The 26,941-nt window shown below is 42.5% G+C and overlaps 1 protein-coding gene across 1 annotated transcript; it reads left to right on the top strand.

Annotated features, from left to right (window-relative positions):
* Positions 1-73: 73 nt before the first annotated feature.
* Positions 74-20,111, top strand: mettl2b (methyltransferase like 2B). Its single transcript, NM_001011322.1, is given in 9 exon segments — positions 74-164; positions 4,505-4,596; positions 4,718-4,965; positions 8,442-8,491; positions 8,767-8,827; positions 9,198-9,337; positions 15,839-15,945; positions 16,037-16,102; positions 19,586-20,111. Coding segments are annotated over 9 exon segments (1,014 nt in total). The 5' UTR covers positions 74-90; the 3' UTR covers positions 19,762-20,111.
* The last annotated feature ends 6,830 nt before the right edge of the window (positions 20,112-26,941 follow it).

The following is a 26,941-nucleotide window of genomic DNA, read 5'->3' as shown; positions in this document are numbered from 1 at the left end:
TGCGTGTGTCTCCGCCCTGTGCCCCTCTCTGATTGGTCATTATCCTGTGCATTTTCGATCTCTGTGGTAACTCCATCTTCCGGTTCCGGGATGGAGGGGAAGAGACCGCAATTCGGTAACCGGCATCTGGATGATCCGAGTCGGGTTTTCCAGCACAATGCATGGTGAGAAGGCTGGGAAAGGAGCAGGAGTGTTCCAGCGCTAATTATTGTTCAACTGCAGCTTCTAACATCTCCCTACAGTGTGACTGAATAGGAGCTGGCCGTGATCAATCAGGATTTGGTACAGAGACTGACACTGGGCTGGGCTGGCTGGGAGTAGAGTTTAGGAGGGGGACTTGGCATAGGGATTAGTATTGGTGACTGGGAGTGACAACTGGCATGGAGAGGGGCTGGACATGACAACTGTGTTGGGATTGGATGATTGGCCATGGAGGCTAGCAATGTTGTGGAATAACACGGGTTGAGTAGTGGCGGGGCCTGACTAGAATAGCCTTTGGGAGGGGTTGTCTTGTAGTTATGATAGAGGGTAGATTAGGGGAGATAAGTAACTGGGCTTGGAGGCTGGCACTGAGAGGGGAATAGCTCTGCATGGAGGCTGGCACTGAGAGGGGAATAGCTCTGCATGGAGGCTGGCACTGAGAGGGGAATAGCTCTGCATGGAGGCTGGCACTGAGAGGGGAATAGCTGTGCATGGAGGCTGGCACTGAGAGGGGAATAGCTCTGCATGGATGCTGGCACTGAGAGGGGAATAGCTCTGCATGGAGGCTGGCACTGAGAGGGGAATAGCTCTGCATGGAGGCTGGCACTGAGAGGGGAATAGCTATGCATGGAGGCTGGTACTGAGAGGGGAATAGCTGTGCATGGAGGCTGGCACTGAGAGGGGAATAGCTGTGCATGGAGGCTGGCACTGAGAGGGGAATAGCTCTGCATGGAGGCTGGCACTGAGAGGGAAATAGCTCTGCATGGAGGCTGGCACTGAGAGGGGAATAGCTCTGCATGGAGGCTGGCACTGAGTGGGGAATAGCTCTGCATGGAGGCTGGCACTGAGAGGGAAATAGCTCTGCATGGAGGCTGGCACTGAGAGGGGAATAGCTCTTCATGGAGGCTGGCACTGAGAGGGGAATAGCTCCGCATGGAGGCTGGCACTGAGAGGGAAATAGCTCCGCATGGAGGCTGGCACTGAGAGGGAAATAGCTCCGCATGGAGGCTGGCACTGAGAGGGGAATAGCTCCGCATGGAGGCTGGCACTGAGAGGGGAATAGCTCCTCATGGAGGCTGGCACTGAGAGGGGAATAGCTCCGCATGGAGGCTGGCACTGAGAGGGGAATAGCTCTGCATGGAGGCTGGCACTGAGAGGGGAATAGCTCTGCATGGATGCTGGCACTGAGAGGGGAATAGCTCTGCATGGAGGCTGGCACTGAGAGGGGAATAGCTCTGCATGGAGGCTGGCACTGAGAGGGGAATAGCTCCGCATGGAGGCTGGCACTGAGAGGGGAATAGCTCCGCATGGAGGCTGGCACTGAGAGGGGAATAGCTCCGCATGGAGGCTGGCACTGAGAGGGGAATAGCTCCGCATGGAGGCTGGCACTGAGAGGGGAATAGCTCCGCATGGAGGCTGGCACTGAGAGGGGAATAGCTCTGCATGGAGGCTGGAATTGAGAATGGGATTGCTGAACACAGAGGCTGGCATGCAAAGCAGTTCTGCTGAACATGGAGACTGGCATTGAGATTGAAATAGCTCATGGAGGCTGGTATTAAGAGAGGGTTTGCTAAGCATGGCGGCTGGTATTAAGAGGGGAATATCTCATCACAGAGGCTGGTATTGAGAGGGGGATAGCTGAACATGAGACTGGCATTGAGAGAGGGATTGCTGAACATGGAGGCTGGCATTGAGAGGGGGATTGCTGAACATGGGACTGGCATTGAGAGAGGGATTGCTGAACATGGAGGCTGGCAGTGAGAGAGGGATTGCTGAACATGGAGGCTGGCATTGAGAGGGGGATTGCTGAACATGGAGGCTGGCATTGAGAGAGGGATTGTTGAACATGGAGGCTGGCATCGAGAGGGGGATTGCTGAACATGGAGGCTGGCATCGAGAGGGGGATTGCTGAACATGGAGGCTGGCATTGAGAGGGGGATTGCTGAACATGGAGGCTGGCATTGAGAGAGGGATTGTTGAACATGGAGGCTGGCATTGAGAGGGAGATTGTTGAACATGGAGGCTGGCATTGAGAGGGGGATTGTTGAACATGGAGGCTGGCATTGAGAGAGGGATTGCTGAACATGGAGGCTGGCATTGAGAGAGGGATTGTTGAACATGGAGGCTGGCATTGAGAGGGGGATTGCTGAACATGGAGGCTGGCATTGAGAGGGGGATTGCTGAACATGGAGGCTGGCATTGAGAGGGGGATTGCTGAACATGGAGGCTGGCATTGAGAGAGGGATTGTTGAACATGGAGGCTGGCATTGAGAGGGAGATTGTTGAACATGGAGGCTGGCATTGAGAGGGGGATTGTTGAACATGGAGGCTGGCATTGAGAGGGGGATTGTTGAACATGGAGGCTGGCATTGAGAGGGGGATTGTTGAACATGGAGGCTGGCATTGAGAGGGGGATTGTTGAACATGGAGGCTGGCATTGAGAGGGGGATTGTTGAACATGGAGGCTGGCATTGAGAGGGGGATTGTTGAACATGGAGGCTGGCATTGAGAGGGGGATTGTTGAACATGGAGGCTGGCATTGAGAGGGGGATTGTTGAACATGGAGGCTGGCATTGAGAGGGGGATTGTTGAACATGGAGGCTGGCATTGAGAGGGGGATTGTTGAACATGGAGGCTGGCATTGAGAGGGGGATTGTTGAACATGGAGGCTGGCATTGAGAGGGGGATAGCTGAACATGGAGGCTGGCATTGAGAGGGGGTTGCTGAACATGGAGGCTGGCATTGAGAGGGGATTGCTAAGCATGGAAGCTGGCATTGAGAGGGGGATAGCTGAACATGGAGGCTGGCATTAGTCTCTATGTCTGTGTGTAATAGTCTGACTGGGGGGCCCACAAACAGATATAGCTGACCTTATCTTTGAGTGTGTACAGTTGGTGTAGAAACCATATGACTTACCTCACAGTGGCCTATACATAACATCCTGCAACTAAATAAAAGGACATAAGTATAAATCAAATGTTATAGATCAGTGCTGTCCAACTGGCGGCCCGCGGGCCGCATGTGGCCCTCGACCCCCCTCTGTGTGGCCCCCCCACCTGTCTGGCTGCTTTGATGGCTTAACTTTGTGTAAACTTTAAATGGTATCAGTACTGAGATTAACTGCCCCCCTGCATGGTTCACACCTCAGATTCAGGCTGTAATCCCTCTGTATTGTTTAAAAATGTAATCCCCTGTATTGTTCACCCCCTGCAGTGTTCACACCTCAGGCTCAGACTGTAATCACCCACATTGTTAACCTCTTCATACCTCAAACATTGTATGTATTGCCTGGCCTATGCTGCCTGTGTATAGGCAGCATAGAGTAGGCAGAGTATGGCACATAAGCAGCATAGGGCAGGGAGGGTATGGCACCCACAGGCAGCATAGGACAGGCAGAGTATGGCACACACAGGCAGGGTAGGGCAGGCAGAGTATGGCACACACAGGCAGCATAGGGCAGGGAGGGTATGGCACCCATGGGCAGCATAGGGCAGGCAGAGTTTGGCACACACAGACAGCATAGGACAGGCACAGTGCTGCCTGTGTGTGGCATACTCTGCCTACCCTATGCTGCCTGTGTGTGCCATACTCTGCCTACCCTATGCTGCCTGTGTGTGCCATACTCTGCCTGTCCTATGCTGCCTGTGTGTGCCATACTCTGCTTACCCTATGCTGCCTGTGTGTGCCATACTCTGCTTACCCTATGCTGCCTGTGTGTGCCATACTCTGCCTGCCCTATGCTGCCTGTGGGAGGTGAACCTGGCAGGGGTTTGTTCTGGGAGTTTGTTAGCAATTGGAAATAGCCATTAAATGGTCCCTAAGGTGTGTAATTATATGCTGGGGGTTGCTGTGCTATCCACAGGGAGGAGGCATATGGATTTAAGGGTGTGTCTTAATATGACATAATATAATTCTTTAACATATGAACGATGGTTGATATCCCTGCAGCGACCATTGTGACAAAATGGGTGTGGTTTGAAGTGGGTGTGGTTTAAAATGGGGGAGTGGCCAAAACTGGCTTCCATTAGCGGCCCGTGACCATGTATGCGAGAGAAATTCCGGCCCTCGGCACCGCAGAAGTTGGACAGCACTGTTATAGATCAAAGCCAGAAAGATCCGGTATACTTGGAGTAATCATTCATTATTACATTACATTAACATGTATTTATAAAGCGCCAACATATTCCGCAGCGCTGTACAATAAGTGGGTTACATACATTGGACATACAGAGTAACATATAAAGCAATCAGTTGCCGATACAAGAGGTGAAGAGCTTACAATCTACTTCTGTCTCGCCCTCAGGGACAATGTGCAGTGGTCAGAGGAGCAGGAATCTGCAGCTCACAAGAAAGTGCAGGAGAACAGTGTCCAGCCGCTGCCACTGGAAAAACAAGGTAACCGTTTTATAAATAGGATCCTTACAGTATTTTGTTGAAATTATGAGATTAAACCTTATGATTTCTCCCAGTTTCCTGGAGACAATAAGTAATAACAGAAATATATTCTGTTCCCCAGAGGAATATGAGAATAAAGCCAGCAACTTCTGGGATGATTTCTACACCATTCACGAAAACCGCTTCTTCAAGGACAGGCACTGGCTTTTTACAGAATTCCCTGAATTATCTTCCCGTTCCAGTACCCAAACTGGTACGGAAAGCCAAGAAGGACAAGTCATGCAGCTGAATGGTTGTCAGGAAGAAACAGAGCGAGCAGATGTAGAAAATCCTTTCCCAGGGGCCTCTGCTACATACCGCATTATGGAGGTAACTGAGTTATTGCCCAGACGTGGTTATTATAATAGGGGATCCTAAGCTAGAGTGTCACAATCAGATATATGCAGTCTGGCAGCCATAGGGACTGCACCTCAGAGACCATTCCATCCATTGGATTAACCAGGTAACTATAAGCAATGCGATATAGTGGCCTTTTATTCCCTTAATCCAGTTTATAGCTTCTTGTAAGTTCTCAAAAGCCATTTGGTGACTAATAACTAAAGTATATAACTAATATCCATTAGTTATATACTTTACCTGTGGAGGCTTTAGAGGATTTTTATAAGGATGTTATGGAGCTCTTGCTAAAAATATCCCATAGTTTCCCCCTCAAAGACATAACTATACAGGAAGACCACCCTTCAATTGCTTGGGGGGGGGGTCCAAGAGGTATAGGGACACCGATTGAAAAGCAGTTTCAATATTTGGTTATGAAAAATATATTCCCAGATTTTATGGGGACCATAAAATATTTGTTATGCCACTGATGCCAACTTTGGTGTTCTTAACCAGCAGTGCTTGATACAAACCCTGTTTTTGTATGTGAAACTGATGCAGAACTGCATTATCTCTGTGTTATGCATGGACATCACAGTGAGGAGTATGCACTACCTCTTCCCCCCCCCCCCCTTCCAGTTTTTCATAGCTGCTGATGGCTTTCCCTCTGGCATCCATGCTGGCATCCCTTAAGCCAGTACATATTTCAAACATGACCCTAAAATACATAGCGTGTTGTTGTTAAGAAGCACCCCTTTATTTATTTGTTTCCCTAACCAGACAAATAACTTGCAACTACTTTAAAGGATAACTAAAACTTTTTAAAAACCTTTAAAAAGTGAATTTTAAATTAAGAAGAGTGCTATTCTAAGCACTTTTGCAATTTACATTCGTTATTTTTTTTTTTTTTTATCAAGATTCCAAGAAGGGAAATTTGTACTGTTCATATGAATGAATTTTGTACTGCTGGTTAATTTCTGACTGTGATCCAGTGGAGATACTTGTCAGGAGAAAGAAAGAGGGCTGTTCTGGTGTTCTTCTGGTCAGAAAAGATGTGAGAAAAGTTACCTGAGGTTTCTAATGTGTTTCCTAACCAGAGAAACATTTGGCCCAGCCCTCTTCTAGCCTTTCTTCTAGCAAGTTCCTTGACTGGATTTCGGTCTGAAACTAACCAGCAGGTGGCGCTGTTGTAACAAAATTCATATTAATAGTATATATTTCCTATAATATCTCAGAATCTTAACATAAATTGCAAAAGTGCTTAGAATAGCACTCGCACACATTTTTTTACATTCATTAACGGTTTAGTTATCCGTAAATAACACACTTATTCTGAGTATCTTTTACGTTTAAGGGGAACTCTATCCAAAATCCAAATAGGTTCTCCATAATTAAAGAAAAGCAAATTCTAAGCAACTTTACAATATACGTTAATTATACATTTCAATTTCTGTGAAAGTTAAGTTATTTGTAAATGTACTTGCTATTAAAAACAGTATCTGCTTGTCTCTATTCTCTTCACTACTGGTTCTGACCCTTGAAACAAGTTTCTAGTATACAAGTTTCTTGCTACATTTTTCACGCCAGTGTTGCTTAATCATTTTTTTAATACGGAGAATAGTGGTGTATTAAAATGGCAACAGAAAATATAAAGCTAATCCCCTGTGGAGAGATTAGTTGCCTGCGATAAATCTCTGCTACCATGGGCATCTAATCTCTCCGAAATGCCTTTTCACTGAATAGGCCTTTTTACCAGTGATTCTCTTTGTTACCAGTGGAAAGGAATTTCACAGGGATAAGTTGCCCATAGTAACAGAGATTTATTGTGGGTGACAAACCTCTCTCTGGGGCATTAGCCGTAGGGTAAAGACACACGGAGCTACTTAGTAGCAGCTACTAGTCATGGCCACTGTTCCCTCTAAGCTGTGCGCGTGTGCGCGCGCACACGACTTTCCGAACCCGCGCACACAAATTAAAATAGCGCGCACAAAAATAAAATTTTTGCCTAAAATGATTTTTGCCTTTGGAAATAACTCAGACGTCTCCTCGGTCTCCCGCCCTCGTTACCCCGGCAACCGGTACTTCTGGCTCCTGTCCGGTGCAATGTGTAGAGTGTCCGTGCGTACCTGCGCGCGTACTTGCCCACGGACGGACGTCTGGGGGGGGTGCGCGCAAGGAGCACGTTCAGCACCGGACAGGAGCCAGAAGTACCTGTTGCCGGGGTAACGAGGGCGGGAGACCGAGGAGACGTCTGAGTTATTTCCAAAGGCATTGCGCTGTGGGAAGTGCTGGATGGCACGTCATGAGGACCAGGTAGGTGTATACAAGTATGTACAGCACAGTTACACTGCCATCCCAGCTAACATGGAGATTCTGCTTTGGTAGTGCTGGCTCAGCAGCAAACAAATCAATGGGGGATTAATAACTTTGGCATCAGGCTTCATTTTTACCAGCCAGGGGGCAACCGTAGTTGGAGATGTGGCATAGGCACACAATGTATAGTGAAGGTCCTTCACTGAAGGAATGCTAGGTGAGGGTAAGGTTGGGGGAAAGACAAAGTCCTGTCCTGATTTCTAAATGTGTAAATCCTTATAGGCAGTTTTCGCCCCAGCGAATTTTCATTTCAGAATGATCAATTTGCAGAATTAGCAAAATTGATGGACATTGGTGCCACATTCTTAGCTTCGAGTGCAGATTGTGAGCGTGGTTTTAGTTTAATGAACAATCTGAAAACGAAGCAAAGGAACCGTTTACAGTTAGAACATTTGGAAATGCTGATGCGTATTAAGAGTAACCTTCAAAATGGAGGCTTGACAGAATTTATTCAGACTGGATAAATATGAAAGATCGCAGAGAAAAACTGTGAAAACTAAATTACTCTTAGTTTCGAAATGCTACCTATAAAATATAATTACACGTTATTAATAGGTATAGCATTTAACAATGAAACTTGTTTGAATAAACAGTGTTATTGATAACTGAAATAACATCGTGTTTTTGTAACTTGATTTAGACAAACTGAAAGACCTGCGCAAAAATGCCCATAACTGAACTCCAACAAACATTCTGTAGCGCACAAAAATTTAATCTTGCTTTAAAATGCGCACGGATGATATTTTTTGCGCACACAGCCTATAAAAAATTAGAGGGAACGTTGGTCATGGCTACTAATCGCCAGAAACACGTGGAGACAATTATCAATGAATGATCAGCATTGTCTATTTTTGTAGCTGCTACTAGTGGCTCTGTGTGTCTTCGCCCTTAGTATTGTACTTCTGCATTGATTCCTAAGATGTAGGTCTCAGATCATCTCTGCCACTGTTATGGTTCATACTGATTCTGCCTGCCCATATTATTTCTCTAATCTGCCAGCTCCCAGTCTACCCCCAATAATTTACTTGATTGTGTTAATAACACTGCATATTTTCCATTGCTACTAATTTACATTATATTCCTTTCCTTGTGCTCAGGTGGGATGTGGCGTGGGCAACACGGTCTTTCCAATATTGCAGAATAATACGTAAGTGTTGTCAAAATATCTTATGTTTTAGAACTTGTCTTCCAGCTTAGCCAGAATTTTTTAGAATTGCCTAATTGACAAAAGGCATAGAAACATATTGTAAATATTACAATACATAATGTTTCTCACTTCACCTCTGTAAGCATGGGGTTAGATATTGCTTTGTGCCAAACGTCTTATGTTTTTTGTGTTCTGTTTTGCACTTCTGACTGCCCTGACCACCCAGCAGCAGTTTCACACAATATGGTCTAACACCTTCCGATTCTCTGTTGCAGAGACCCAGGCCTCTTTGTGTATTGCTGTGATTTCTCTAGTACAGCGGTGGAACTAGTAAAGGTATGACAGAAATACATGTCAGTACATTGCAGTACATGTCAGGCATTGCACAAACTAAAGTCAAAGTTTCCTTGAGAGTCGACTTCTGGAAACGCATATGCCAGTCCCAGGCAATTTACATGGCATACGCATCACTTTGGTTTCACAAAGTGGCCCGTTTGTATGCTATCCCACCGGCGATTTACATTCTTGCCAGTGGGATGGCATATCAGGGAGATTAGTCTCCCGCGGTAGTGAAGATTTATCGTGGGTGACTAATCTCCTGTGCCACGGCCCTTAGAGTTACTGTTTCTGCTAGACTGCTGGTGAGATCTATCAATGGGTCAGCCATCCTGAAAGATAAATATATCCATATCCATTGTCTTCACAGAGTAATGAGCTTTACAGCCCTTCCCGCTGCTTTGCCTTTGTCCATGACGTCTCAGATGAGCAGTCTTCTTTCCCCATGCCCGAGCACAGCTTGGATGTCATTGTCCTGATATTCGTCCTCTCTGCCATCAACCCTGCTAAGTAAGTGATCGCTGGTGTTCATTCTGTTCCACAGCCTGACTCTGGGACCAATGGCTGCTCGGGTCTTTGGGGTAAACGGAACTTAAAGGTGTTGTTTACCTTTAAGCTCATTTTTTATTATTTGTGGTTTTCAGTTATTTAGCTATTTGTTCAGCAGCTAGGAATTTCAGCAGCTAGGGTCTTGTTTAGCACCTTAGCAACCAGTCAGTGGTTTGATTGAGAGACTGGAATATGAACAGGAGAGGGCCTTAACTGAAATATAATTAATAAAAAGTAACAATACAATTGTAGCCTCACAGAGCAATAGTTTTTTAGCTGCTGGGGTCAGTGACCCCCCATTCAAAAAGTTGTAGAAGAGGAAGGCAAATAATTAAAAAAACTATAAAAAAAAAAATGAAGATCAATCACAAAGTTGTTAGGAATGGGACATTCTAACATATTAAAAAATAACGGTGAACCACCCCTTTAATCTACACTGAATCTAATGGCATAGATGTGCAGTTTCTCCCTGCGACACACATATCAGTCAGATCTTTGCTGCACCCTTTGGCACAAATAATATGAATAGACTGGTTCAAACATGAAGTTGGTTCTCCCATGCAATCAAGGGTTATTGCCTAAAATGTTATGTTTACTAATCCTGCCAGAGACACATTCTATTGCCAAAACATAGCGACACAACTTAAATAGTCTCTAAGAAGGAGTAAGAACAGTCTATGTGCAATGTAGCATGCACTGGAACCCAAACAAATGCAATCATGCCAATTAAGAATATGGTTGCAGAAGATTTAAACCCAGCTTGCCCAGCCTTTGTCCTGCACTGGGTTGTGTACCCATGGAAAAAAATGGTGCATCCCCAGCTCCATGATGTTTTGGGTGCTCTGTAGGCAATCCACACTCACCAGCACACCCTGGCCTTTCCACTTTGTTCAGCCTGGTGCACAGTATTTGGAGAGACTTCGGCACTCTCCACCACGTTGCAAATTGCACAAAAATACTAGCACAACAGGACTTATTGAAATGGGAAAAACCCTGCTGATTTTTAATAGTCACAAACCATGTAAAGTTTCAGGGACACGTCCTGTCTGACAAAGGGGCATGTCCCCGAAACGTTATATGGTTTGCTGATATTTAAAATCAGCAGGGTTTATCCTGCTTAAATAAGTCCTGTTGTGCCAGTATTTTTGTGCAATTTGGAATGTGGTCTGTAGGCACCCTGCAGGCTACTTGCAGGTCTCAAACTGGAAAAGTTCTGGGTTTTGTTAAGCAAAGGGATTATTTATGTTGGCAAACCCCTGTGGGATGGTTAGAGGTTCTAAAGGGTAGCAATATGGGGATGGATTACTGGTCAGCACGTCCAGGATGGATGCAGGTGTGCCCAACCAGACCTGTACCACTCTCTTCTGTGTCCCTCTAGATGTTATGGAATTACAGTGACTGGAACACCCTATATTAATATTTTTTATTTTTGTCTATGCATTTTGATAATGTTCCCTTTTATAGGTGAACTTTCAGCTGTTATTAAATTGTTGTTATTATTATTACTACTACAGGTATGTGACCTGTTATCCAGAATGCTGTGGACCTGGGGTTTTCAGGATAAGGGGTCTTTTCATAGTCGGATGGCCAAGTCAACTAAAAAATTATTTTTTTAATTAATTAACGAATTAATTAAACCCAATAGGATTGATTTGCTTCCAATAAGGATTAATGATATCTTAGTTGGGATCAAGGTACTGTTTTATTACTACAGAGAAAAAGGAAACAATTTTAAAATATTAGAATTACGTTAGCTCTCCGGATAACAGATCACATGCCTGTATTACATTTAAGCTATTAGAGGGAATGTTAAACCCCAAAATATTTTGTCTTAAGGAAAATGAAGTTCTAAGCAACTCCCCCATATACATTCAATAGCAATTACTTTAAAGGAACAGTAACTCCAAAAAAATGAAAGAGCTTTAAAGTAATAAAAATATAATGCATTGTTGCCCTGCACTGGTAAAACTGGTGTGTTTGCTACAGTAACACTACTATAATTTATATAATAAGCTGCTGTGTAGCCACGGGGGCAGCCATTCAAGCTGGAAAAAAGGAGAAAAGGCACAGGTTACATAGCAGATAACAGATAAGCTCTGTGGAATACAATAGTGTTTTATCTGTTATCTGCTATGTGCCTGTGCCTTTTGAATGGCTGCCCCCATGGCTACACAGCAGCTTATTTATATAAATTATAGTAGGGTTTCTGAAGTAAACACACAACTTTTACCAGTGCAGGGCAGCAGCACATTATATTTTAGTTACTTTTATACACTTTCATTTTTTGGTGTTACTGTTCCTTTAAAGCCATGAATATATATGGGGAAGTGGTTTACATTTGCTTGCATTTTCTTTCATTACGTATGTAACGTTATGCTTGGATGTGCAAAAATATGGTTTCTGCCATTGCTGGCTTCATTTGAATTGTATTGAAGTTACTGATGCCAAATACATCTTCCTTTTGCTGACACTTGCTTGTGAGATTATTTGCACCTAATGCAATGCATTGGATCAACTCACCCACCAGAAATAGCTGACCTTTTGCTCTAAAAGCTCTACACTATGTGCCCGTATATTCATATTATGCTTAACCCTTTCTCTTCAGAATAGTTGGGGGTGTAATTTGGGGGTGATTGAACAGAAGCTCCTACAGCTGTGAGTGGCAGGGGCTGGGCAAAACAGCAGGCATTCCACAAAAAGCTAAAATAAGAAATATGGAATATCTCTGTATGTGCTGCAGGTGCCATCCTTTCATATGCAAACAATATGTAATTGACCCTCCAAGTGCGAAAAAATGTAAATCTTTGTAGGATTATTATGCAAAATTTTATAGGGGGGAAAAAATGAATATTTTATCTTGTTTGTTCTCGGAGCACCTGCGTGTTTTGCTTTTCTTTGAAAATACTGATACAGGTATGGGATCCCTTATCCGGAAACCCATTATCCAGAAAACTCCAAATTACGGAAAGCCTGTCTCCCATAGACTCCATTTTAATAAAATAATTCATAATTTTAGAACTGATTTCCTTTTTCCCTGTAATAATAAAACAGTACCTTGTAATTGATCCCAACTAAGATATAATTACCCCTTATTGGGGGCAGAACAGCCCTATTGGGTTTATTTAATGGTTAAATGATTCCCTTTTCTCTGTAATAATAAAACAGTACCTGTACTTGATCCCAACTAAGATATAATTACCCCTTATTGGGGCAGAACAGCCCTATTGGGTTTATTTCATGGTTAAATGATTCCCTTTTCTCTGTAATAATAAAACAGTACCTGTACTTGATCCCAACTAAGATATAATTACCCCTTATTGGGGCAGAACAGCCCTATTGGGTTTATTTCATGGTTAAATGATTCCCTTTTCTCTGTAATAATAAAACAGTCCCTGTACTTGATCCCAACTAAGATATAATTACCCCTTATTGGGGGCAGAACAATCCTATTGGGTTTATTTAATGGTTACCGTAAATGATTCCCTTTTCTCTGTAATAATAAAACAGTACCTTGTAATTGATCCCAACTAAGATATCAATAATCTTTATTGGGTGCAAAACAATCCTATTGGGTTTGATTAATGGTTTATTGATTTTTTTAGTAGACTTAAGGTATGGAGATCCAAATTATGGAAAGACCCCTTATCCGAATTACCCTTGGTCCCGAGCATTCTGGATAACGGGTCCTATACCTGTACTGATAATACTGACCCCAACTTGATAGAGCTAACAATGTTTTTGGATTATTTGAATTGTAAAGTGAGTGGCAAACTTTAAGAAGGACTTAAACCCCAAAAACCAATTGATGTAAACTTACTATGAGCAGCTTGATTCCCTGGGGTTAAAGGACAAGTAAACCTTTAAAATAAGTGAATGGAAAATTGATGAGAGTGCTATTCTAAGCACTTTTGCAATTTCCATGATAATAAGGGTAAATATGTACTGCTAAATGGGATGTAAAGGCTTAAGAAATATTACGGCTAGCAGGCCGAAAACTTGCTAGCATTTATTAATTTGTGTGTTGGGGTACAGGGCAGGAGGCACAATGCTAAGGTGACCGACTATGTTTGGCAGCACTGTATTCTTACAGCCGCACTCCATTCTGTGACCCGCAGCAGTGGCCACTGGCAGCAGGGCACGGTGTAAATTCCTTCTGCTGATTGGTACTCCAGTTTTGCTCCTTTTTATTACTTTTTACTATAAAACTGCAATTACTTCAGAAGCCACAAAAACACAGATGCAAACAAGATGCAAAGTGCTCAGAAACATTGGGAGTAATTGCACATTTGTTCATGAATATATACCAGCATACATTTCTGTGGGATAGTCACAAGTACAGGTATAGGACCCATTATCCAGAATGCTCGGGACCAAGGGTATTCCAGATAAGGGGTCTTTCCGTAATTTGGATCTCTACACTTTAATTCTACTAAAAAATCAATTAAACATTAATTAAACTCAATAGGATTGTTTTGCATCCAATAAGAATTATTTATATCTTATTTGGGATCAATTATAAGGTACTGTTTTATTACTACAGAGAAAACGATAATTAGTTTTACAATTCTGAATTATTTGATTAAAATGGAGTCTATGGGAGACGGGCTTTCTGGATAACGGGTTTCTGGATAAGGGATCCCATACCTGTACCAGGCAACTCACAGAAGCCATTCAAGTGATTGTTATGTGATAAGTAATCTAACTGCCGCATGTGCTATAGTTCTAGAAAAGATTATTGGGAAATTGGCGCACAAGGTCCACAAGAATCTGTGCTATCAACGTGTGCCCACTCTGCTTAGCACTCTAAAGGATAAGTAAACCTTATTAAGGAAACTTCACTCAAACACAACTTAAGCTTTTTGAAAATTAAACATAATTCCAAGCATCTTTGCAATATACATCAATAAAAAGAATATGTAGCCTTTTCATGATTTTTAATGTAATAATATGGTTTGGAACAGTTACCTGTTATCTGACCCCCTGTTCCCCTGCTGATCTGGCTGACGACTTTGAAAAAACAAATGTAACAGTAGTCGACTGTCCTCAGCCTGCCTCCTCCAAATCCCACAATTCCCTGCCCACGTGATGTCAATAAGGAAAGTAACAGAACAGTGCAATGCACTGTGGGTTATGTAGTTCCTGCATGCTGTCTGTAAACTGTGGAGAAGATGTTACAATATGTAACATCAATGTATTAGTCCCTCCTCCCCTGCCAGGATCTCAAATGATGCAAATGCTAAAAAAAGGTACTTATTCATATTTTTTTTGAAGGAACAGATTACAATGATAGGTATAATAGGGGTTTTTGTGTTATGTGGGGCTCTTCAATAAATTTTGGTTTTGAGGTCGGAGTTCCCCTTTAAAATAAAAGCAAAAATGAAGAAAACAGCAGCACTCCGGTTGTTTTGAAAAATGTGAATCTTTACTCAAGTGCCAAAGGCAACGTTTCGGGCTTCACTCCAGCCCTTTATCAAGCCTATTTGTACAAATACAAACAAGTGTTTAAATACCCACAGGAAGAGGAGGATCAGTCCATATTCACCTCCATTTAACCCATAATATTCTGTGAATATATTTAGTGCACACAATGCAATGCAAACTAAGTGCCTATGTATACAATATAATAAAATAAGTGCCCTGTGGCATGTATCACATATAACAAATTGAACAGATCTTGAAATGGACAGCATCCCACTGCAGTGTATTTCATCCCTCAAATATCTCACTGGCTCCAATGCCGAATTCAGGGGACAATTAACCCCATTTAAAATATTATTTAACCCTTTAAAATAAAAGGTTACTTCACTGGATCACTGTTGGAAACTGACCAGCAGGTGGCACTGTTGTAGCAAAACCCATTCCTGTTAAAGGAACAGTAACACCAAAAAATGAAAGAGTTTTCAAGTAATAAAAATATAATGCACTGTTGCCCTGCTCTGGTAAAACTGGTGTGTTTGCTACAGTAACACTACTATAATTTATATAATAAGCTGCTGTGTAGCCACAGGGGCAGCCATTCAAGCTGGAAAAAAGGAGAAAAGGCACAGGTTACATAGCAGATAACAGATAAAACACTATTGTATTCTACAGAGCTTATCTGTTATCTGCTATGTGCCTGTGCCTTTTCTCCTTTGAATGGTGGCCCCCATGGCTACATAGCAGCTTATTTATATAAATTATAGCAGACTTTCTGAAGTAAACACACAACTTTTACCAGTGCAGGGCAGCAGCACATTATATTTTAGTTACTTTTATACACTTTCATTTTTTGGTGTTACTGTTCCTTTAACAGTACATATTCACCCTAATATCTTAGAATCAGATTACAAAAGTGCTTAGACTAGCACTCTCATCAATTTTACAGTAACTTATTCTAAAAGTTTACGTATCCTTTAACAGAGTGATGTCTGAGTGGGAGGAAAAAAATATAGCTTGCATCACTTTGCTTGCTTCCTCCAACAGGATGCAGAATGTCATCTCTCGCCTCAGTTCTCTGCTGAAACCCGGAGGGTGCATCCTTCTTCGGGACTATGGCCGCTACGACATGGCGCAGTTACGCTTCAAGAAAGGTGACCTTGAATTGTTAGATACCATGGTGCAAAACACTGGCATCTAATTATTTTTTAATAAATTCATGTTTGGTATGATCTATATTCACAGGGCGCTGTCTGGCTGAGAATTTTTATGTGCGAGGAGATGGGACCCGAGTTTATTTCTTTACACAAGGTAATTCAGTGTCTGACGTTGCATTAGGGCAAACGGCATTGGATGGGTGTGTTTGGTTTGCTTATAAAATAATTTACATTGCTGTGGCTGGAGTGGGTTACTGAGCAAGGGCTAAAGGAGAAGGAAAGATAAAAACTCAGTAAGCTTTATCAGAAAGGTCTATGTAAATACAGCCATAAGCACTTGCGCTGCACTGAGTCCTCTATGAAAAGAAACACAGGATTTCTTGTCTCCTTTTTTGTAAACATGTTCTTAGGGTATCTGACTTCCTCTCTCAGAAAAATCCTTCATTCCTGGGGCCAGAGTCTGCTTAGTTCTCTCCCCTCTCCTGCTCCCCCCCCTCCCATAAGAATTTATAAAACTCATTCCCCCCTCCCTTAGAATTGTGTGATCTGAGCTACAAAGAGAAAGCTTCTAGGTTTCTTTACTTAGGTATAGCAATACTTTCTGCAGAATAAATATAGAGTTCTAGCTGGCACTAATGTGGCAAATCTATTGGCAGTAAAATGCCAAAATGACTTTCCTTCTTCTTTAAACTATGTGCCTACTAGACTTGCCCACTGACTGGTTAAAGCTGCTGCCATAGACATTGTGTTTCCTGTTCCATGAAATAAGAAGCAGCTCTCCATAGGATATAGGCCAGGTAACCCTTTAACTGTCAGACGATTTGGTCACTTGCGGTACTTTTATTGCCAGAACTTTTTTGACCATTTAAGGGCCTTTCCATGGGTGTACCTTCTACCTTTTTAGTTTACCTGGGAAAACAATGTATTGTTTGTTTTTTTTTGTTTTTTTCAATACAACCTAAGCTTTCAAAATATGCTAGAATTTTTATGTAATTCCACTTTTATAACAAGATATAGACTTCTACAATACAACTTATTTGGAAAGCCCAATGTCTCCTGGATGCACAAATACCAAATTTTTCTGGAGATTTCTCACTTGTATAGGTCAAAAATTCCCAGCAGTACCAAATTTCCAAAGCACTGTTCCAAAAAACGGCATACTTCTAGATTTCAAGGGCAAATATTCCACTTACAGTAGGTTTACCCCTAGAAAACGATACATTTTTGGAAGGACAGATTCTGATAAATCCAGAATAGGCAAATGACCAAGTTGCAAATTTTAGTTTTTATAAAAATGTGTGAAATTTTTGAAAAATCATTTCAAAGCTTCCAGTCTACAGCATCTTATCTTCCACATATCATTAGGTTTAGATAAAACACTCTACATATGAACGCCAGGGGACCACTGAACAGTTTATGCCCAATATGCATTGGTTTACCTATATATGTGGCATGTAGGGGCCCCAAAATGAAAATACCCCCATATGTGCATATCATTTGTCATTCCACCTTACTGCAAAATTAACACATTTTCATCATTTTATGTGGGGTCAAGCTATAAAAAAGTACATTCACCCTGGCAAGTCATATATTTTTGAAAAGTACACATTCCCCCGAATATACAATGGGTACCCATGTCTTTCTACTCCAAAGTACCAAGCCGCAAAGCTTTCCTAAAATTGGCAATTTTGATGAGATTGATCTATGATTTCTGTCATATCAGCTATTGCAAAACCAACACATGTACATCAATTTTTTTATGGGGTAAAGCTACCAAAAAATAAGTTAACCACAGAAAACCATATATTTTTTTTGAAAGCACACATTTCCCTGAATCCAAAATTGGTATTGGTGCACATGTCTTTTTACTCCAAAGTACAAAGCCACAAAGCTTTCCTAAAATTATAGATTTTGAAATTTCTGAAAATCACATTAAGACTTACTTTGCAGCATCTTATCTCCTGCAGGTCATTAAATACCAAGATAAAACATCTAAAATATGAACACTAGAGCTCTACTGAACAGTGCAATGCCCAATGTACACTGGTTTATCAAAGTACATGGCACTTAGAGACCCCAAAATGTACCTAGTGCACACTAATTTCATGGCTTACATTTACCTAATTCCAGTTTTGTATGTTGTTGTATTGTATGTGTGGTAAAAGCTGCAATAAAGTAAGGTGACCCCTAAAAACCATGTATTTTTGAAAAGTACACATTCAGACAAATCCAAAATGGGCAAATATTTCTTTCTACCCCAAACTACCAAATAGCAAAGCTTTCCACAAGTTAGCGGTTTTAATGGTATTTCTAAAAACTGCCTAAAAATGTTGCAATTTGACAAATTTATCTCATAGAATTTCTTATATACAGTTAGACATCACCCCAAATATGAACACCAGGGGTCTACTGAACAGTTTTATGCCCAATATGCATAGATTTACCAAAGTATGTGGTATGTATGGATCCCAAATGAAAATAGTGCATATGAATTTTCTTGCCTGCCAACTCAAACAGAGCCCCCAGACTGTGTATTTTGTGCCATATCATTTTTAGAAAGTTCTCATTATGACAAATCCAACATGGGTAAAGAAGCCTTTCTACACCAAAGTACCAATCTACAAAGCTTTCCTAAAATTAGTGTTTTTTATGAATTTTCTGAAAATCACCTAAAAATTTAGCAATTATGCTGCATTTATCTCACAGAATTTCTTACATATAGTTATACATCACTCCAAATATGAACACCAGAGGCCTACTGAACAGTTTGGTGCCCAATATGCATAGATTTACCAAAGTATGTAGTTATGTACAGACTCCAAATAAAAAAGGGTACATCTGAATTTTCTTGGCTGCCAAGTCAGCTTCTGAAAACAAAGCCCCCTGCTTGCTATTATGTGTCCTAAGACCCCTTAACTGTACAGAGACCCCAGAAAACCATATATTTTTGGAAAGTACACATTCTGACAAATCCAACATGGGTAAAGGCGTCTTTCTAAACCAAAGTACTAATCTGCAAAGCTTTCCTAAAGTTAGCTTTTTTTATGACATTTCACAAAATCGCCTAAAAATGTTGCAATTTGCCACTGTCTTGCACAGTTTCTTAAATACAAAGGTAAATTGCCCCAAATATGAACACCTGAGGTCTTCTGAACAATTTGATGCCCAATGTGCATAGATATAGCAAAGTATGTGGTTATGTATGGACCCCCAAATGAAAATAGTGCGTATGAATTTTCTCGCCTGCCAACTCGGCGCCTGCAGACAGAGCCCCTGACTGTGTATTGTGTTGTAAGAATCCCCCCCAAAAAAGCATGTCTATTTGTGTATGCTTGTGTGTACAAAGAGTGCGTGAATGTGTGTGTATGTGAGTGTGTAAATCTGTGCAAAAGAAAAGCAAATAAAAAGATAATTTTAGCAAGCCTTCCACTATTTCTCCAGACTATTTGACCACTGGAGCACTGGAGTACAATTGCTGGCTCCAGGGTTGCCCGGCTGAAAGTACTACGGCCTAGAGCCATATGAGATTGCCGTCAGTGGCCCAAAAGCCACACAATTGATTAAATAAGTCATGATTTTGCCTTTATTGGTGATCTTCAAATGGAACAAACTAATTTTTCATTATCTTGCCTTACAGATGACCTTGACACCCTGTTCATCAGTGCTGGGCTACAGAAGGTGCAGAACACAGTGGACCGCCGGCTTCAGGTGAATAGGGGCAAGCAGCTGACCATGTACCGGGTGTGGATCCAATGCAAATACGTTAAGCCGCAAGAGACAGAACTGCAGAATGGTGGCTGTTCTTCCGAATAAAATGGCTGCACATGTGGCAAATAAAGTGACAGCCCAGTTCAACTGTGATCATGTACGAGAGGACAAAACAGACTGTAAATATGGAGAGCGAGGGATTGTGCAGCTTTGTGTTAAGCAGGCTGACATCCTATACAGACAGACAGTATGCGCAAAGTCTTTTAAATTATTCCTTGTCTTTTAATCTATCTCTGGGTCCCACCAAGGAAATGCAGGGCATTGCCAGGCCTCTTGGGTACACGTTTATGTGCTCATGTCTGAGCTTGCACTTTTTCGCAGACCCACTTTTTCACTTTGGACAAATGCTTGCTTTTAAAAGAATAAAGTTTTTAATAAAGACTTTGTGATATTTATGATCAGTATCCTGAATGCTTGATTTCAGTTAATACATTTTTAATGCCCTTTGAGATAAAGGAAGTGGTCATCCATGGATGGCACTGCTTTGTAAATGTCTAAGGAGAATACCTAGAAAAATAATATGCAGGGATGTATTTAAGCCCACTGCTGCTAGGCAATGGACCTCAATTCACGATCGACACGTAAAGGAGAAGGAAAGGTAAAAAACTAAGTAAGCTTTATCAGAAAGGTCTATGTAAATACAGCCATAAGGACTCACGGTAATGCTGCATTGAGTCCTCTATCAAAAGAAACATAGGATTTCTTGTGTTATTTTTTGTGAATATGTTCTTCGGTATCAGACTTCCTCTCTTTTAGGGCTCCTTCAGGTGTCTGTCCATGAGTCTGCTCAGTTCTCTCCTCTCTCTCCCCCTCCCCTCTCCTGCTTCCCCCTCCCATAAGAATGCATAAGAACTCCCTTCCCCCTCCCTTAGGAATGTGTGATCTGAGCTTCCAACAGCTATAACTGCAGCAGGAAACTACCAAGAGCAAGCTAAAATGGCAGCAGCTATCGGAGGGAGCTTCTAGGGCTCTTTACTCAGGTATAGTAAAGCTTTCTGCTGAATAAATATAGCGTTCTAGGTGGCACTAAAAACTAAAAAACTACCACAAGATATTTGTAAAAGCAGGAGAACTTATATCTATTAACACAGGAACTAAAGGAAAAGCCTATAGTCAGTGAAGTAGCTATGATGCAGTTGAGGGCACTTTTAAAAAAAAAAAGGGTGGTTTGTTCAACTTTAATCATAATTTCCATTAAGCTTTAAAATAGCTTATACAGTATAAAAATACTTCCATAATTATACAATAGTCATTGAACTCATATGGGTAATGGTAAACGTACAAAACATCTGCCTGCTTACATTCTCTACATGACTCCTGAAATAGTGTAGCAAAAACTGCCAATTAACAGACCTGAGGATGAACTGACTACTACTTTGTTTCAAGAGTCAGAACCAAAGACAAGAGATATGGAAAAGACAAGGGATATGGAAACTCTGCTTTTAATATAAATACATACTTTAAAGCTATTGAAATGTGTAATAAATCAATATATTTTGAAACAGAATTTTCTTTCGTTATACCAACTTGAGAGCCCTGTTAGGTAGAATTTCCCTTTAAATGAAAAAGAATAATCTATAAAATGTAATAAAGTTCAGTTAAATCACATGAGGAAAATAAATAAATATATATAATATATATATATAGCGCGTAGGGTCTGAAATCTATATTTAGAAGTGACTAATGCTCATACTGACTAGTTGGCTTGCTGAATCAAGATACAGTGATTGGGATAGGTTGCTAACCTATTTATAATATAGCGGGCAAAATAAGTCACACATTCTTTGCACTTCCCTGAAATAAACCAGCTTCTAGGCTGCTCTTGGCCAGTTTATTCCGTCTGTTGAACCTGATTTCTTGTTACCCCTGGAATAAAATAAAAACAAAATCAGTTACCCAAACATTACAGACAAGGAAAGGGTAGATACAAATTTAAGGGATGAAAATACCACGTAGATCAATATATAGACAGTGTGTGTGTGTATATATATATATATATATATATATATATATATATATATATATACACTGCTCAAAAATTAAAGGGAACACTTAAACAACACAATGTAACTCCAAGGTACACTTCTGTGAAATCAAACTGTCCACTTAGGTAGCAACACTGATTGACAATCAATTTCACATGCTGTTGTGCAAATGGAATAGACAACAGGTGGAAATTATAGGCAATTAGCAAGACATCCCCAATAAAGGAGTGGTTGTGCAGTTGGTAACCACAGACCACTTCTCAGTTCCAATGCTTTCTGGCTGATGTTTTGGTCAATCTGAATGCTGGCGGTGCTTTCACTCTAGTGGTAGCATGAGATGGAGTCTACAACCCACACAAATGGCTCAGGTAGTGCAGCTCATCCAGGATGGCACATCAATGCGAGCTGTGGCAAGAAGGTTTGCTGTGTCTGTCAGCGTAGTGTCCAGAGCATGGAGGTGCTACCAGGAGACAGGCCAGTACATCAGGAGATGTGGAGGAGGCCGTAGGAGGGCAACAACCCAGCAGCAGGACCACTACCTCTGCCTTTGTGCAAGGAGGAACAGGAGGAGCAGTGCTAGAGCCCTGCAAAATGACCTCCAGCGGGCTACAAATGTGCATGTGTCTGCTCAAACGGTCAGAAACAGACTCCATGAGGGTGGTATGAGGGCCCAACGTCCACAGGTGGGGGTTGTGCTTACAGCCCAACACCATGCAGGATGTTTGGCATTTGCCAGAGAACACCAAGATTGGCAAATTCGCCACTGGCGCCCTGTGCTCTTCACAGATGAAAGCAGGTTCACACTGAGCACGTGACAGACGTGACAGAGTCTGGAGACGCTGGGGAGAATGTTCTGCTGCCTGCAACATCCTCCAGCATGACTGGTTTGGCAGTGGGTCAGTAATGGTGTGGGGTGGCACTTATTTGGGGGGCAGCACAGCCCTTCATGTGCCCGCCAGAGGTAGCCTGACTGCCATTAGGTACTGAGATGAGATTCTCAGACCCCTTGTGAGACCATATGCTGGTTGGCCCTGGGTTCCCCCTAATGAAAGACAATGCTGGAGTGGCTGGAGTGTATCAGCAGTTCTTGCAAGACGAAGGCATTGATGCTATGGACTGGCCCGTCCGTTCCCCAGACCTGGATCCAATTGAGCACATCTGGGACATCATGTCTCGCCAAAATATTTCAGCCAGCACAAGTAAAGTGCAAGCAGGGCTTAGCCCTTGCGTGTTTATTCAAAATGCAATACCTGACGAAGGGGTACGCCCCCGAAACATTGCATTTTGAATAAACACGCAAGGGCTAAGCCCTGCTTGCACTTTACTTGTTGTGCTGGCTGAAATATTTTGACCGGACTGTGTGAAGAGTGCCGACTCTCTAGGCTGTGCACCAAGTAGTAATTCTCTGGAGGAGGTAAGGGTGTGCTGGTGTAAATATTTTTCCTACATCATGTCTCGCTCCATCCACCAACGCCACGTTGCACCACAGACTGTCTAGGAGTTGGTGGATGCTTTAGTCCAGGTCTGGGAAGAGATCCCTCAGGAGACTATCCGCTACCTCATCAGGAGAATGCCCAGGCGTTGTAGGGAGGCCATACAGGCACGTGGGGGCCACACACACTACTGAGCCTGTAGTGTTTTTTTCCACTTTCATTTTGAGTGTGACTCCAAATCCAGACCTCTGTGGGTTGGTTAATTTGATTTCCATTGATACATTTTGTGTGATTTTGTTGTCAGCACATTCAACTATGTAAAGAACAAAGTATTTAATAAGAATATTTCATTCATTCAGATCTAGAATGTCTTATTTTTGTTTTCCTTTTATTTTTTTGATATATATAATAGTGGTATAGTACAGCAGCACAATGCATTAACCCTTTAAGTACCAGCAGAATTTCACATGTTATGCTCAGTGCCAGAACATTTTATGCTCTCTCATTTTAGGGTCATTTAATTGGAGGGGTAGTTTAGGAAAGGGAAACTATATATTGTTTTCTTCGAAATCTGCGTTTTTATATACACAGTCTGTGTATTTCGACTTCTGGAATAAGATTTAGAGCTCTAATCAAAAATTGGTACTTATGTATTTCTGCTACATACTGAACAGTTTAATGCCCATTGTGCATATGATTACCAAAGCATCTGGCATTTAGAGACCCATACCTATACCTATATATACAAATTGCCTTGGAGATCATTTCAGCTACTGACAACTCAACACATGATGCCATTTGTTGCGGGGTAGGAAACCAAAAAAATACATTGACCCCCCCCCCCCAAAAAAAAAAATCATATATTTTTGGAAAGTACACATTTGGATGAATTCAAAATGGGCTCTCATGTATTTCTACTCCAAACTACAGTTGCAATGCTTTCCCAAAATTGGCAATAAAAGCACCCTAAATATATAAGCCAAGGATCCAGTGAACAGTTTGATGCCCATTGTGCATAGGGTCACCAAGGTATCTAGCAATTAGAGACCTCAAAGTGAGGTTTGTGCACACATATTTCATGGCATATATTTCTAATACCAAAAAATACACCACCTAATTTATGTGTTGTAAAAGTGGGAAATAATTAAGTTGACCCCAGACATCATATATACAAATATGCCTTTGTAGAACAAAGCACCAAACAGCAAAGTTAAGTTAAATGAGGCAATTTTTAATTAATTTCTGAAAATTGTCTCAAAGCTTGCAATTTACTTCATTCTGTACCCCATATTTCATAACGTACCAACACAAAACATTCTAAATATGAATGCCTACTGAACAGCTTGATGCCCAGTGCATAGATTTATCAAACTATAGAGGCACCCAAATGAAAACAGTGCATTTGAATTTTTACGCCTGACACTGGCTGCTGCAGTATAAGCACCCAGTATGTGTAAGTCCACATTCTAATTAAAAAGAATGGGTAAACACATCTTTCTACTGCAAACTATTACTGTCTACAAAGCTATGCTAAACATGTTTTTTATGAATTTTCTGTAACTTCATGTGTCTTACTTCCAGTTCCACTTTCCAGTGCACAGATAACCCCCTGCATAAGGCTCCTGCTTATATGCACACTTCTATTGCAAAAGATATATAAGACATATCATACCTCCCAACATTTGAAAAATGAAAAGAGGGACAAAAAGACTTGGCGCGCGCAGTGCGCCAAATTTCCTGACCACGCCCACTTTGTGTGGCCACGCCCCAATTGCCACTCCCCATTTTTAAAAAAAATACTCCTTTTATATAGATGAAATGGCGGGATCAGATGCAAATGTGCTATACCCTCATACTGTACTACCTAAGGAAAACAATATAGCAACTCCTACATATAAAATACAAATATAGAGAGAAGGCAGTCAGTTATAAGTGAGTTATAACTATGTACCAGTTTTGCCCCCCCATACACAGTGCCCCCATACACAGTAGCCCCCCATACACAGTACCCCCCCATACACAGTGTCCCCCCATACACAGTGTCCCCCTATACACAGTAGCCCCCTATACACAGGTGCCCCCCCATACAGAGTAGCCCCCCCACAGTGTCCCCCATACACAGTAGCCCCCCCATACACAGTAGCCCCCCCCACACAGTGTCCCCATACACAGTAGCCCCCCATACACAGTAGCCCCCCCCACACAGTGTCCCCCATACACATTAGCCCCCATACACAGGTGCCCCCCCATACACAGGTGCCCCCCCATACAGAGTAGCCCCCCCACAGTGTCCCCCATACACAGGTGCCCCCATACACAGGTGCCCCCCATACAGTGCCTCCATACAGTGCCTCCATACATGCTGCAGCTTCTTCTTCAGCGTTCCCTCTCTATATGTGGCTCCTTGTTCGGCGGAGCCAGGTCCTTTTATAAGGTTGCGCCCGTACATGCGTGCGTGCAGTGTCATACGCACGGGCGCAACCTTATAAAAGGATCTGGCTCCACAGAACAAGGAGCCACATATAGAGAGGAGCCACTGGGGAACGCATACCTCCCAACATTCGGCAATTTTTTTGACCACGCCCCCTTGTGTGGCCACGCCCCAATTACCACACCCTTTAAAAAAAAACAAAAAACTCCTTTTATATAGTTGAAATGGCGGGATCAGACGCAAATGTGCTATACCCTCATACTGTACTACCTAAGTTATACGTGAGTTATAACTATGTACCAGTTTTGCCCCCCCCATACACAGGTGCCCCCCCCACACATTAGCCCCGCCATACACAGGTGCCCCCCATACAGAGTAGCCCCCCCCATTCACAGGTGCCCCCCCATACACAGGTGCCCCCCATACAGAGTATCCCCCCCATACAGAGTATCCCCCCCCATACAGAGTATCCCCCCCCATACACAGGTGCCCCCCCATACAGAGTATCCCCCCCATACACAGGTGCCCCCCCATACACAGGTGCCCCCCATACAGAGTATCCCCCCCATACACAGGTGCCCCCATACAGAGTAGCCCCCCCATACACAGGTGCCCCCATACAGAGTAGCCCCCCCATACACAGGTGCCCCCATACAGAGCCTCCATACATGCTGCTGGCTGCACGTTAGTCCTCCTCTTCAGCGTCTCCTCTATATGCGGCTCCTTGTTCGGCGGAGCCAGGCCTTTTATAAGGTTGCGCCCGTGCGTGCGTGTGACGTCAATACGCACGGGCGCAACCTTATAAAAGGCCTGGCTCCGCCGAAGGAGCCGCATATAGAGGAGACGCTGAAGAGGAGGACTAACGTGCAGCCAGCGCGTCCCGCTGTCGGGATAGTTCCATGAATGTCCCGCATTACGGAAATGCGGGACATTTATGGAACTATCCGGGACAGCGGGACGCGCTGCCAAAACCGGTACTGTCCCGCAGAAAGCGGGACAGTTGGGCGGTATGGGAACGCCTGACTACAGCCAACGCGTCCCGCTGTCGGGATAGTTACATGAATGTCCCGCATTACGGAAATGGAACTATCCGGGACAGCGGGACGTGCTACCAAAACCGGGACTGTCCCGCGGAAAGCCAATCAGATGCTTTGCTTTAGCTGTTGAAATCTAATTGCTGATTCGTTGCCCTGGGCAACATCACCGGTTATGCTTCACTCCACTTTTTACATAGCATGATAACTATACCCCTGAATGTATTTATATAAATATATTGTATATTTAAAAAAAAATATATATAATATAATATATATATACAGCATATATGGAAAATTATATGTCACAAGACACATATCCATATACACAAGTATTTAGCA

This window comes from Xenopus tropicalis, chromosome 10 (assembly GCF_000004195.4).
Source record: "Xenopus tropicalis strain Nigerian chromosome 10, UCB_Xtro_10.0, whole genome shotgun sequence".
NCBI lineage: Eukaryota > Metazoa > Chordata > Amphibia > Anura > Pipidae > Xenopus > Xenopus tropicalis.
Note: the sequence above shows the minus strand (reverse complement) of the source record. Positions and strands in the feature narration are given on the sequence as shown.